Source organism: Podarcis melisellensis (assembly GCF_964234715.1).
Source record: "Podarcis melisellensis genome assembly, chromosome: 15".
Lineage (NCBI taxonomy): Eukaryota > Metazoa > Chordata > Lepidosauria > Squamata > Lacertidae > Podarcis > Podarcis melisellensis.
In genome coordinates this window covers 39,169,322-39,182,048 of record NC_138532.1, presented here as the reverse complement: position 1 = coordinate 39,182,048, position 12,727 = coordinate 39,169,322, and the positions used below count along the sequence as shown (strand labels likewise).

The window sequence follows — 12,727 nt, the reverse complement described above, 5'->3', positions numbered from 1 at the left end:
CCTGTGACCACTCCCATGGGGAGTCACATAGAACTTTGGTTAACAGTAGAGCCGGCCCCATAGTTAGCTTGGGATTACAAAGGGGGCATCCTGGGGCTGCAAAGGATGAAGGCCTGTGCGCTATACTTAGGCCTTGTGTGGTTCACACCAGGAGTCATGTGGCCACTAGGTGGCACTGCTGCTTCATTATAGTTCAGGATCAAAATACAGTAGTTGCTAAGGAAAAGACTTTCTAGGAAAAGTTAACTTTCTTTCATCTGTGGAAAGTCTCGAGGGCCCTGTGGAAGGGCTCAGAGAGCTGCATTCTGCCCTCAGGTCTGGGGTTCCCCATCCCACCTTAGAGGATTTAAACATTATATGGAGAAAAATAAAGTTAAAGGGGACCCCTGACCATTAAGTCCAGCCGTGGCCGACTCTGGGGATGCAGCACTCATCTCGCTTTATTGGCCAAGGGAGCCGGCATTTGTCTACAGACAGCTTCTGGGTCATGTGGCCAGCATAACTAAGCTGCTTCTGGCGAACCAGAGCAGCGCACGGAAACACTGTTTACCTTCCCGCCGGAGCGATACCTATTTATCTACTTGCACTTGACTTGCTTTCGAACTGCTAGGTTGGCAGGAGCAGGGGCCGAGCAACGGGAGCTCAGCCCGTCGTGGGGATTCAAACCGCCGACCTTCTGATCAGCAAGTCTTAGGCTCTGTGGTTTAACCCACAGCACCACCCGCGTCCCATGGAGAGAAATATTAAGTGCTAATTTGCTACCACAAACCGAGAAGGGGTTTCCCTTCTGCACTCTCCTGCAAGAGGTTTGATTTGAATGGTTTTTCATCAAATCCTCACTTTCTTTAAAACCTCACAAAACCATCACCAAAGCAAGGGAGCTCTGCCTTCCTCAACGTGCCCCAGCCCCATGTGTTCTGGACATGATCCCAATTTGATCCCAATTTGAATGGCTGTGTTTTGGACTCCAGTTCTCAACAGCCCAACTCAGCAGAGCCATTCCACCTCTCCACTTCACAGACCTCCCTGTCCACTTGTCTTTGACCCTCATGTTGCTCCCAAACAACTCTTGAATCATAAACTCCAGGAAAGATGCTCTCAGGAAGCGGGTCTTTATATAAGCTGTTGACATCGAGTCTCTGCAGAGGCCTAACTCAAAAGGCGTCTTGCAGAAAGCTAAACTCTTTCTACAAATTCTCCGTTGGGTACGTTGGATGTGTGTGTTGTCTCCTCGGTAAACACCGCACATGCTAACGGTCAGTCTTTAAAGCAGTTTCTTCAGCCGCTGGAGAAAGCTTTGCTGCTTCATTGCTGGTAGAGGTAGGTGAGATGGTAGCCATGTACGTGGGGTGACTGATATCAACACCTTCCTTCCTTCTTGCCTTTGAGGGCCTCTTGTGTAGCCTGAAGAGACAGGGTGGAAAAACTCCCTAAGAGAGCAGTGGGGAACCCATTTTCCAATGGATGTTGCTGAACTATCCAGCAAGGATGCACAACATCCCCGATCGTTGGCCCTGCTGGAATCGGAAGTCCAGCAACATCTGGAAGGCCACAGATCCCCATCCTTCTTGTAAATGCCCAGTAAAGGAATGTAAGAAGCTGCCTAATACTGAGATCATTGCTCCATGAGGCTCAATATTGTCAACACTGACTGGCAGGGGCTCTCCAGGGTTTTGGATAGACATTCTTACTCCTTCCTGGAAATGCCAGGAATCAACCCTGGGGCCACTTGACCGCAAAAGCCTGTGCTCTAGCACTGAGTTACAGCCCTTCTGCAATCCTTCCCTCGCCCTGTTAGGAGAAATTTGCACTGAAATGCAGATAAACATCAGGATTATTCTTTTCCATTCTCAAACTGCTGCAGGGATGTAGAGAACTGAAAACGAGAAACGCAGCTGAAAATGACAGATCCATCCCTAGTCAGTGGTGAGAATTATGGATTTCATAGTGGTAGGCACCCCTACCAATCTGAGCGCAGTTGATGCTCCTCTCACCTCTTCTTTGACGTACTTCGCGGAGGCAGGTCAGAGTCTCGCGACAGTGAGCACACCTGTTTTAATTTCCCCTGCATCTTTGCACCGCCTTGGAGGCCCCAGGTATCACGCAGCTTCATCAGCTTGCCACAGTCAGGCAGAACAACCATGTCGGGACTTTCCAACCGGCAATAAGCTTTCTGGAATGAAATACGAAGACATGCACAAAACCAACACAGGACTGGTCGCCTCTGACTCTACTACGTGAGGATTCCTGGCCTAAATTAAGCTGTGAAGCATCAAACCACACACTTGAGAATGACCCGTTCGGTGGCTTGCAGCACTTCAAAAATGCAGCACTGGAACGGAGGACAAGTGTCGTCTTTCAACGCTCAAAAAGAGCTCTCACACGATCGACTGCTCCCCTCTGCTCCCATTGTATAGCACCCAGATATATATCTCCATTGTTAAATAACGGTGCAGAAATAGTAGAATACAGGACAAAGCTGGAAGCGTTCAGGCATGGCCAATTTCTTTATAAAGTGGCACAACCACTGGGTGCCGCTATGGCTTTCTCAGTGAATCATTATGGAAAAGCTGCAATTTAAATGCAAAGTCTACGAGGCCCTTTGTTGGGTGGATGTTTGCAGCTGTGCAAAGCTCCAGTGAATGCCTCACTCCCACCTCAAATTACCCCCCTCCCCAATGATTCATGAGGACGTGGTTTTGCACTTTTTACCCAGCCCAGAAAGTCAGCTAAACTTTACAACTGTTGACAGTTCAGCCCTAACTAGGTTAGCAACAGGAATAGGAGAAAGGTTGTAGCTCATCTGCTTTGCATGCAGAAGGTCCCCAGCATCTCCAGGCAGGGCTGGGGTAAGCTCTTGTCTGGTAACCCTGGAGAGCTGCTGCCAGTCAGTGTAGGCATTACTGAGCTAGGTGGACCGATAGTCTGACTCTGCAACATTCCTGGCTTGACCCAAAGGCAGCCATGCTCACTGCCCCAACAGCTGGCACAAGCAGACTGTCCACTAGGGAAAAAAACATGCTTTGAGCACCATTAAAGTTATTTAAATGCAGCCTGTTATTCAGTAGCCTTTCTGCTTGATTTAGATCCTTGTGACGTCTTTAATTTTCCAGAAGAAAACCTCCTCTGCTAACTCTCCTTTTTCATGGGGCTGGGAAATCACACATTAGCAAGCCCTGAGCAGCACAGAACACCATCGATCATAGCAGGGATTTCAACAAAGCAGTGATGACTCAGTCTGTCCCGCTCATCTCCCAGCCTTAATAAAAACTCATAAAAAGGTCGAGTTAATATACTGGCAACGCTGGGGCATTTGCCAAGGATCTCTTTGGTGCTATCCGATAGCCCCCACACCTCTGAGAGAGGTGTTATTGAACACGTTGCCTTGCTAGGTCAACTTAAAGGCCCATCTGGGCCCAGTATTCTGCTTCCAACAGGGGCAAGCACTGTAGGACGGCAACAGCCCTTGGCCACAGCACCTGGTGCATGAGAGAGACTGCCTCTGAACAGTCCTATTGCCTCTTTATTGCCCCCAAAGGAGCTTATAATAATAAAAGTGGGTGAGTGTGGAGAGAGAGAGAGAGAGATGGTAGGATCCTGCAGGTAATCTGGTTCAACCCCTACTCAATGCAGGATCTGCAATGTAGGGCTCAACTACATTGGACCCTTGGCCTGCCAGACACTGCTGAACTGCAGTTTCTATCAGCCTAGCAAGCTTGGCCAGTGATGGCTGCGATACCTAACAACTCCTAGTGCCCTTGATGAGATTTTGGGTCTTCTTTGGAGGAAGCCACGGCTGTTACAGTGGCATATGAAAACTTCAAATGTGTGGTGCTGATATGGCCTCCTGCTTCCTGTCCCCGCCTCTCTCTGGACCACTTCAGCCGGGATAGCTCTGTTGGTTAGAGCGTGGTACTGATGAGGCCAAGGTTGCAGGTTCGATACCCATATGGGGCAGCTGCATGCTCCTGCTTTGGGCTAGGTGATCCTCAGGGTCCTTTCCAAGTCTATGATTCTATGATCTGCCAATGCTCTGGCTAGAGAAGAAATCTACTTTCAGTGAGAGAATCAAATTTTGTTTGAGGCAGGGTGGGAAAACATAGTAATAATGTAATAATAATTTATTATTTATATCCCGCCCATCTAGCTGGGTTTCCCCAGCCACTCTGGGTGGCTTCCAACAAAATATTAAAATACAGTGGTCTGTTAAACAATTAAAAGCTACCCTAAACAGGGCTGTCTTCAGATGTCTTCTAAAAGTCTGGTAGTTGTTCTTCTCTTTGACATCTGGTGGGAGGGTGTTCCACAGGGCAGGTGCCACTACCGAGAAGGCCCTCTGCCTGGTTCCCTGCAATGTCACTTCTTGCAGTGAGGAAACCGCCAGAAGGCCCTCGGAGCTGGACCTCAGTGTCCAGGCAGAACGATGGGGGTGGAGACGTTCCTTCAGGTATATTGGGCTGAGGCCGTTTAGGGCTTTAAAGATCAGCACCAACAATTTGAATTGTGCTTGGAAACGTACTGGGAGCCAATGTACATCTTTCAAGACCGGTGTTATGTGGTCTTGGCGGCTGCTCCCAGTCACCAGTCTATCTGCCACATTCTGGATTAGTTGTAGTTTCCGGGTCACCTTCAAAGGTAGCCCCACTTAGAGTGCATTGCAGTAGTCCAAGCGGGAGATAACTAGAGCATGTGCCACTCTGGCCAGACAGTCCGCGGGCAGGTAGGGTCTCAGCCTGCGTACCAGATGGAGCTGGTAAACAGCTGCCCTGGACACAAAATTGACCTGTGCCTCCATGGTAGGCTGGATGTTGCCCTGCTACCCAGCTGCCTATTGCCACCCTCCACTGCTTTCTCTGCCGTGTCAAAGGAAGCATCGCTCTTACCAGGAACTTGGCCATTTGGTCGGTCTTGCTGTAGCGGTACAATCTGCACAGCTGCTTCTCGTCGAGTGCTGAGAAGAGGGAGACAAACCTCCAAAGCATCCTAGAGCAGGCGGCAAAGTGGGAGGAGGGAGGGAACTTAAACACGTCACTGTTGCGTGGAATGTGGGACAGAGAATGGTGCCAGAAAGCGAGACGGTTGCAAAGAGAGCTAAAGGCTAAAGGCCAGGGGACATGGCTCAGGGGCAGAGCACCTGCCCTGCATGCAGAAGACCCCGGGTTCAACCTGCAATGGCGTCTCCTGGAAGGGCTGGGAGAGTCCCCTGTCTGCAACCCCAGGGAGCTGCTGCCAGTCAGTGTAGACAACAATGAACTAGGCGGACAAACAGTCTGACTCTGTATAAGTCAGCTTTCTGTGTTCATACGGAAAGAGCTGCAGTTCCCAGAGTGGTTTAACAATCTGTCCCTCTTCAAAGGGAACTCTGGGACTTGTAGGCCGGGAGATGGCATCTCTCAGCACCTTTATCAAACTACAGCTCCCAGAATTCTTTGGGGGAAGCGATGTCCCCTTAAAGTGGTATCATAGTGCTTTAAAGGTATGGTGTGAACAACGGCTAGCTCTGAAATAACATTATAGATTTCTTTAGTTATTTATTTTACTAAAATATGCATTTTTTGGTAAAAGTTTTGCCCTAGCGTATGCAATTTTGTACATGTTACATGGCTCGAAAAGTGAGCTGCAAAATTTGGAGAAGTGCAAATTTCAAACGATGGCAGCTTTGGTTCTTGCAGTGTTCTGGGAAGTACGGATTTATAAAGGTTCGCCTTTAAAAAGTGACCTTAATCAATTTTCTCCCCCCATCCCTGGTTGCTTGTCTTACAGAAGTATTAAAGAGAGTTGATAGATACAGGAGCCTTTGGCCTCCTGGTGGCCTAATTGATGAAACCAAATCAATTATTGAAATCGGCCTTTGATTAGCTACTTTTCATGGGCAGTATGGTATGTCTTGACAGACTTCAATGATACTTAACAGCCCTTCCCTGCTTAACAAGATATTGAACTACTGCCAGTATTGAACCATCTGGGTTTTTGCACTGCCATAGCATTCTGCCATTGTCCTTGTAAATCACCCACTTCTGCCCTTTCACAGCCCTATTTGGAGAGTACGGTAAACAGCTTTAGAAGAAAGAAAGAAAAATAGATTATCTTATTATCTGCTTGCAGAGAGCTGGGCAATTGGAATTCTTTCAATCCTCTTGGATCCTTAAGTATTCCGGTAACGAAAAATAAACATTTGCTCTTGGCTCCTATACAGATAACTAGAGAGATTCTTGCTAGAATTTTGCTTTGGACACTGCCTGACAAACCTGTAAAGCGTGCAACTTTTTCTAAGGTGGAGGGGATGACCCGAGACCTAACGGGCTAATTTCATGAATCTTGCACCATTAATGCTATAGGGTTTACATCTCAGCAGATGCCTATAGGATTAGTGTACCTTGTTAAGTCTTGTATTACTTACCCATGTCCCTGCTTGCTTCCCATCTACTCAGCCTGGATGTTTGTAAACAAACAGATTTAAAAGAGCCTCAGCGAGGGGAGCCAAATTTTAATCACTGAGGGCCAATTTTAATCAATGAAGCTGAGAGCTAAGATCTTTTATATATATATATATATATATATATAAAGCTATCATGGTGCTGGTGTTTAAATTGTAATGGGTGAGGCAAACATGAAATAAATAATTGCTTCCCTCCTCACAATGAATTATAGCTTTTATTTATTAAATCGTAAAGCTCCCCCTCCCCTATCCTTCAGTAGTTCAGAACAACTGAGGATTTGGTCATATGCAAAATAAATTAAAGTATATTTCCATATGACCTCAATAAGTCTGTACTTTAAATACAAAAGATACAGAAGGAAGCAGTTTTGATAGGGGGCAAAAAGCAGGGAAAGTATCCCCTCCAGTAGCAGAGGGGTACAGTCAGTGCTTTTTTTCTGGGGGCACATAGGGGTACGCATAACCCTAAACATTTTGTGTATCCAAGTTTGGCCTCATTGAGGGGCAGTATTTCAATATGAGTGGGAAAATTAGAGTACCCCTAAATATTTTTTAAAGAAAAAAAGCACTGGGTACAGTTGTTCCTTGGGGAATTGATTCAGGACTAGCAGTAATGCTACCTGCCTTAGGAGTCTGCTGGTATGTTGCAAATAAATGCAGGTTATGGAGGTGCCATGACATTTTTTGTTAACTCTATTTCATCACAAAGAACACAGGCTCTGTACAGAAGCTACTTCCAAGCAAGGGAATGTCTTTGGTAACCTGAAGTGTCTGTAACCTGAAGCGTCTGTAACCCAAGGTACCACTATATACCCTCAGTCCCTTAAAGGAGTGCTGCTATTCAGGGAAGGTTCTGGGCATTGAGCTTTGGGGTGCTGTTGCGCAGCCTCATTCTGTGGAAGGGCCCCCTTACTTCTTCCAGTGCTTCAGCTCCCAGGTCTTGCAGTAGTGCTGAAGGAACATGTTGATATGGTCCCCGAGGATGGTCAGGTTCTTCCGGGTGCAGCTCAGCCTCTTCTCCTTCGGGAAATCTTTCGGCAAATTCAGCTTCCGCAGGCATTTCTTGAAGGGTCTCAGGAACTCCTTGCACTGGGGAGGGAGAGAGAAGAAAGTGGTGTAGGGGCTGTAGCGATGGGCAGATTCGTCAGCTTTAGTTTCTTCCAGGCTTAAGTTCAATTCCCCAACATTCACAAGTTATTTTGTGGTTTAAAAGCAAACGCACATGAACTTTCGCATTTCAGTATGTCATGCAATTCTGCCTAATATGCAGATTTTTGCAAAGTGATCTTTCCGGTTATAATGCATTTTCTATGTTACTGATTGGTGGGTTGGTTGCGTTTATATCCAAACTTTTTTTCTCTAGGGTGCTCAAAGCAGTGTATACAGTTCACCTCCTCCTCATTTAATCCTCACAGAAACCCTGTGAGGAAGGTTAAGCTAAGGACAGTGACTGGGGACAGAGTGGGGATTCAAAACCTGGTCTCTCAGGTCTTAGTCCGACACTCTGGCCATTCCCACACAGGCAAGCTAATGCCAGTGTACTGGAAGAAGCAAAGATCACCCGTGTTGAAGCAATGATTCTTCACCATCAACTTTGTTGGACTGGTCATGTTGTTTGGATGCCTGATTATCGTCTTCCAAAGCAACTACTCTATTCTGAACTTAAAAATTGAAAGCGTAATGCTGGTGGTCAAAATAAGAGATTTAAAGACTCTCTCAAGGCAAATCTTTAAAAAATGTAGTATAAACACTGACAACTGGGAAACACTGGCCTGTGAGCGCTCCAGTTGGAGAACAGCCTTTACCAAAGGTGTCATGGGCTTTGAAGACACTCGAACTCAGGACGCAAGGGAGAAATGAGGTAAGAGGAAGGCACGTTTGGTAAACTCACACCGTGATCATCTCCCGCCTGGAAACCTATGTCCTCACTGTGGAAGGACGTGTGGATCCAGAATTGGCCTCCACAGTCACTTACGAATTCAATGTTAAAACTGTATTTATGGAAGACAATCTTATTCGGCTACAAGTGATCACCAAAGCATTACCACACGCTGGCTTTATTCACTAATATATGCATGCTTATGCACACTTTACCCTAGTCTATGCATTTTTGTATACTGTACTTTGCCAGGGAACCACACTGCAAAGTTCAGAGACCTGCAAATTTCAAAGGATAGCTGTTTCGCTCTGTGTATTGTTTTGGAAACTGCAGCCTTCTCCTTTATACGTGAACTGAACATCCCTTGAGAGTGTGTGTATGAATTCTTAGTATTCCAGGAGCAATGCCCAACAGTTTAATGGCCTACGGTTTAAGGAACCATGTCCTATGGGTGGAAATGGCTTTCTTTCTCACTATTTTGAAGGTGTCCTGTGTCAGTCCATCTGCGTAGTGGACAAGTGCATCTCCCGATGGCGCAACCCTCGTGAGGGTCTCTCTGTGTGACGTCTCATGGTCTCGGCAGGTTGGAAGCTTGAGCTCAGTCGCCTGCAAACATTTGCACACCCGAGAAGTCACTTTCTTGGGTCCCCACAGGTAAAAAGTAAGCAAAACTGCAATCTCTAAGCAAGAAGCCATCAAGGAAAGTGGCAGAATAATCAGCTGAGACAATGATAATAGTGTGGACATACAGAGCCAGCTCTATCCTTAGGCAAAATGAGGCAACCGCCTCAGGGTGAAGCAGGGTCCACAGCGAGAAGCCGGGCAAGGACAGGAACTCTGGGGGAACAGGACTGGATGCTGGCCAAAACAGCTCTTCGACGACAACCTGGGGACCAGGCTGACTGGCCTTTATCTTCTCTGAGGCCAGGGGCGGTCCCGGCCCCCAGGAGACCCGCCTCTCCTGGCCTTAAGGCGAGCACTCCTCCTGGGAGAAACCAGTTCCCTTCGCCTCTCTGCCCTGAGCCTCTGCAGTTCAGGAGAGGCTGAAGGGTTACTGGGCCCAGGGGGAGACTCACCTGTAGGCACTGAGTCCTCAACCACCTCTGGAGCCAGAGTGGATTCACCTGGTGCCTGCTCCTGAGGATCCGGCACAGGTGTAGGCACTTCAGAATCAAGGCCCTGCCCCAGCTCAGCCGGCCCCGGAGGCGGGGACTCCTGTGCAGGCTGGGATTCCTCCGGTTCAGCCTCTGAATCGGATTCCCAGGCCATCACAATAAGTTTATACACCTCTGCCATGTCCCTCGCCCCCCCCCTTGCCTATTTTGCAAACTGGAAAGCATTGGTAAACCACTTGGTAACTTTCCAAATGCATAGTCAAAGGAATAGGTTTCTTCTCGAACAACTAGAAAAATGTACCCATTACACAGACCTGGCAAACCTTGTTCCTCCACTCTTCTAGGCCTGCCATTCTTCCGGCAGTTGCTTCTCCCATAGCCGACTTCTCCATTAGCCAAATCCTGCCTCTTCCCTTCTCCTTCTCTGCTCCCTAGGGACTCTCTTTGGGGGCCAAGGGACCCAAAGATGAGCTGGGTGTCGTGGGCCACAGTCCGGCCTGTGTGGGTGTGTTTGAATCTAAGCCGGCTTTTGTGACCTCACCTCTGAGGCGAATTGGTTCCAAATTCTTATGACAAGCGAAGGAAGAGGGATTGCTTCCCTGAGAAGAAACAGGGGGGAATGTTTGGTTGTGTGGGGGGGGGGTTAAGTCTCATCTCTTGATGGCCCCCATCATTTGAATGCCTCCTCAGATGTCTGAAGGAATCATGGTCTCTTTTCGAGGAATTTTGCTTGTTCTGTGGAGGTGTGAACAACGACAACAACCAAAAAAACCTTCTGCACTGCCTCAGATGCACTCTTTCTTTATTCTCTCATTCCTCCTGCAGGAGAGACCTAGTCAATGAAAGTTGTTGGCAGGTCTAGTAAGCATTGGTCCAAATTAAATCGAGAGATTTCCCCTTTAAATACAGGTTTGTTAAATTTATCCTGCGGGCGTTAAACTTTCTGTAAAGTGATATCCCAGACAAGCATTGGAATCTTTCTCAGATTTACTTTTTGAAAGGAATAATAAGAATAATTATATCAATAAATTTCCCACTCCCTGTACGCTTTATTCTCCGGAAGGTCACTGTGCCCTTTTGCACAATTTTCTTCCTAACAGTTCTCCCTGTCGGCCTCTTTTCTTCCATTTCAAGCTTCTAAGAAGCCTCTGATTTCAAAGGGGGAGATGCCCTCCTTCTGCCTCTAGGCCACTCTCCTTGGTGCTCCTCTGATATATTTCCATCTCTCTCACACGGTTGAAAACATTTTATTCTCGCCCCTCAATGGCCCCCGTATGTCTCTGCTGAGGCCCTGATCTTTGTGCTGTAAGGGAACACAGAAAACTGCCTTATACTGTTAGGCTGGTCCATCTAGCTCAGCATTTCCTACACTGACAGGCAGCAGCTCAGCAAGGTTTCAGACGGGGATCTTGCCCTCGTCCCTTCTAGAGACGCCAGGGATTAAACCTGGGACCTTCTGCATGCAAAGCAGATTCTCTGCTACTAACGTCAGGGCAGGTGTTGGGAGCATGGCAGTGGAGCTAACTGTTCCCAAGCAATCTGAGGCTCCTTTGTCTTGTGTGTCTTTGCTCTGCTCTCTTCATCCCTCTTCAGGTTCTGGGGGACCAGAGGGAAAAGGAGCTTGTCCCACCATCAGTGCCCTGGCTCTGAGCCTTCTTGCCTTGGGGGTTCCCCAGCTGCTGTTGCCTCCCACCTCCTCTGCATCCAGCCAATCCAAGACAGCTGAATTTTGCTTTCCCCCTAAACAAAGTTTCTAGTCCTCTTGGTTGTGGGCAATGGTGTTTTAAAGGGGAATGCAGAAAGCTGCCTTTGTTGTTCTGCCCACTTTTGCCTCTGGCCTCATCCACTACTGGCCTGTGGGCTCCCAGAAGGGAATGCATCCCTGGCCTAACAGTAGGGCCGGCTCTGCTGAAGGTGAAAACCTCAGAATAAGTCTCTTGGAATATCACAAAACACAAGCAGGTCTGTGACCTTTCTGGCTATAATAGCGCCTCTGATGCTGAATTTGGGAATGAAGCAAGCAGCGCCTCTCTCCTGCGTCAGATGTTTGGGAAATGCAAATTAAGCCCCCAACGAGGAGATGTGCGTAACAGATGCCAACAATACAAATTACTTAAGGCCTCTGGAAGCCAACTCCTTTGTTCTGATCAGCTCTGCTCAATTCACCAGTGGACAGGACTTTGCCCTTTTAATTTACTTGGCCACAGTGGAATCTGTCGAGTGTCTTTATTGATGTCTGAAAATGCTCCTTTGCATGAGAATGAAGAAGAGAACTTCCATGTAGCTGTCTTGAGATCCTCTCCTGTCTACTGCCCTTGGTAGAACGCGAGGGGCCAGATGATGGCCCAGTTTGGAGATTGTGTTGCAGCACTGAAAAGAGGTTGGCATGCTGGACTAGGGAGATCAGCATTCAAATCCCCCACTCGGTCATGAAGCTCAATGGGTAGCTTTGGGCCAGTAATTTCCTATTGATTTAACCCAGGGGTGGGGAACTAGTGGATCTCTGGGTGCAGCTGGAGTCCTTTTCCCATGACTATTGACCAGAAGGTCCTGGGTTTGGTCCCCAGAACCTATAGCACAGGGATGGAGAATCCTATAGACTTCCAGATGTTCCTGGACTACAACACCCATCATCCCTGACTGTTGGCCATGTTGGCTGAGGCTGATGGGTGTTGGAGTCCAACAACGTCTGGAGGGCCACAGATTCCCTGCCCATGGCCTGACCTAATCCTTAAAACATTGTGAGAATAAGACAGAGGTGGCAAGAGATATATTGGAGCTCTTTGGAGGGAAGATGGAAGATAAGTGTCATAATAATAAATTTTAAGCATTATTTGTTAGTTTAAAACTTAAGGATCAGGGGCAGCCCAATACTTTTTGGCAGCTGGGTCAGACCCCAATATGATGTTCCCCAAACTGCTTGGGCAGAAGGGGTGAGGGAAGATCTAAATTGGTAACAATGAGGCGGGAGGAAGATCAACACCAGGATCTGCTGCCCTAGTAAATCCTGCTGCTTGAAGCAGTTGCCTCACCTTGCCTCATGGGTGGGCTGGCGCTGCATCTGGTCCAGCAACCTATTATCACAGGGGAAGCCCACAAGGAGGATCTGAACACAGTAATCCTCTCCCTACCAGTGAATGCCCAGCAAAAGTTGTTTTTCTAAGTCCACTTGAACTCTGCAGGACTTAGGTCTGAACAGACATGTTTCAAATGATACCAAGGCTGCAGTACTGTACCAACTTACCTATAGGATTGTGCTGTGTTTTCTCATTCGCACACCACAATCCTACTATG

At 47.7% G+C, this 12,727-nt stretch overlaps 1 protein-coding gene across 1 annotated transcript; it reads right to left on the bottom strand.

The window, feature by feature from the left end:
- Window positions 1-1,096: 1,096 nt before the first annotated feature.
- Window positions 1,097-9,963, bottom strand: CHCT1 (CHD1 helical C-terminal domain containing 1). Its single transcript, XM_081890654.1, has 6 exons — window positions 9,748-9,963; window positions 8,793-8,924; window positions 7,353-7,528; window positions 4,884-4,983; window positions 1,995-2,173; window positions 1,097-1,404 (listed from the first exon to the last, which is right to left on the bottom strand). The coding sequence occupies exons 1-6, from the start codon at window positions 9,823-9,825 to the stop codon at window positions 1,251-1,253; spliced, it is 819 nt and encodes a 272-aa protein (XP_081746780.1). The 5' UTR covers window positions 9,826-9,963; the 3' UTR covers window positions 1,097-1,250.
- Window positions 9,964-12,727: the final 2,764 nt, after the last annotated feature.

Excerpts from the sequence above, each read along its gene's own strand:
- CHCT1 (XM_081890654.1), bottom strand. The coding sequence starts at position 9,825 with ATGGAGAAGTCGGCTATGGGAGAAGCAACTGCCGGAAGAATGGCAGGC. Across the intron at positions 8,925-9,747 it reads GGAGGAACAAGGTTTGCCAG|GCGACTGAGCTCAAGCTTCC; the intron begins GTCTGTGTAATG and ends AAATGTTTGCAG. Across the intron at positions 2,174-4,883 it reads ACCAAATGGCCAAGTTCCTG|AAAGCTTATTGCCGGTTGGA; the intron begins GTAAGAGCGATG and ends ATTTCATTCCAG.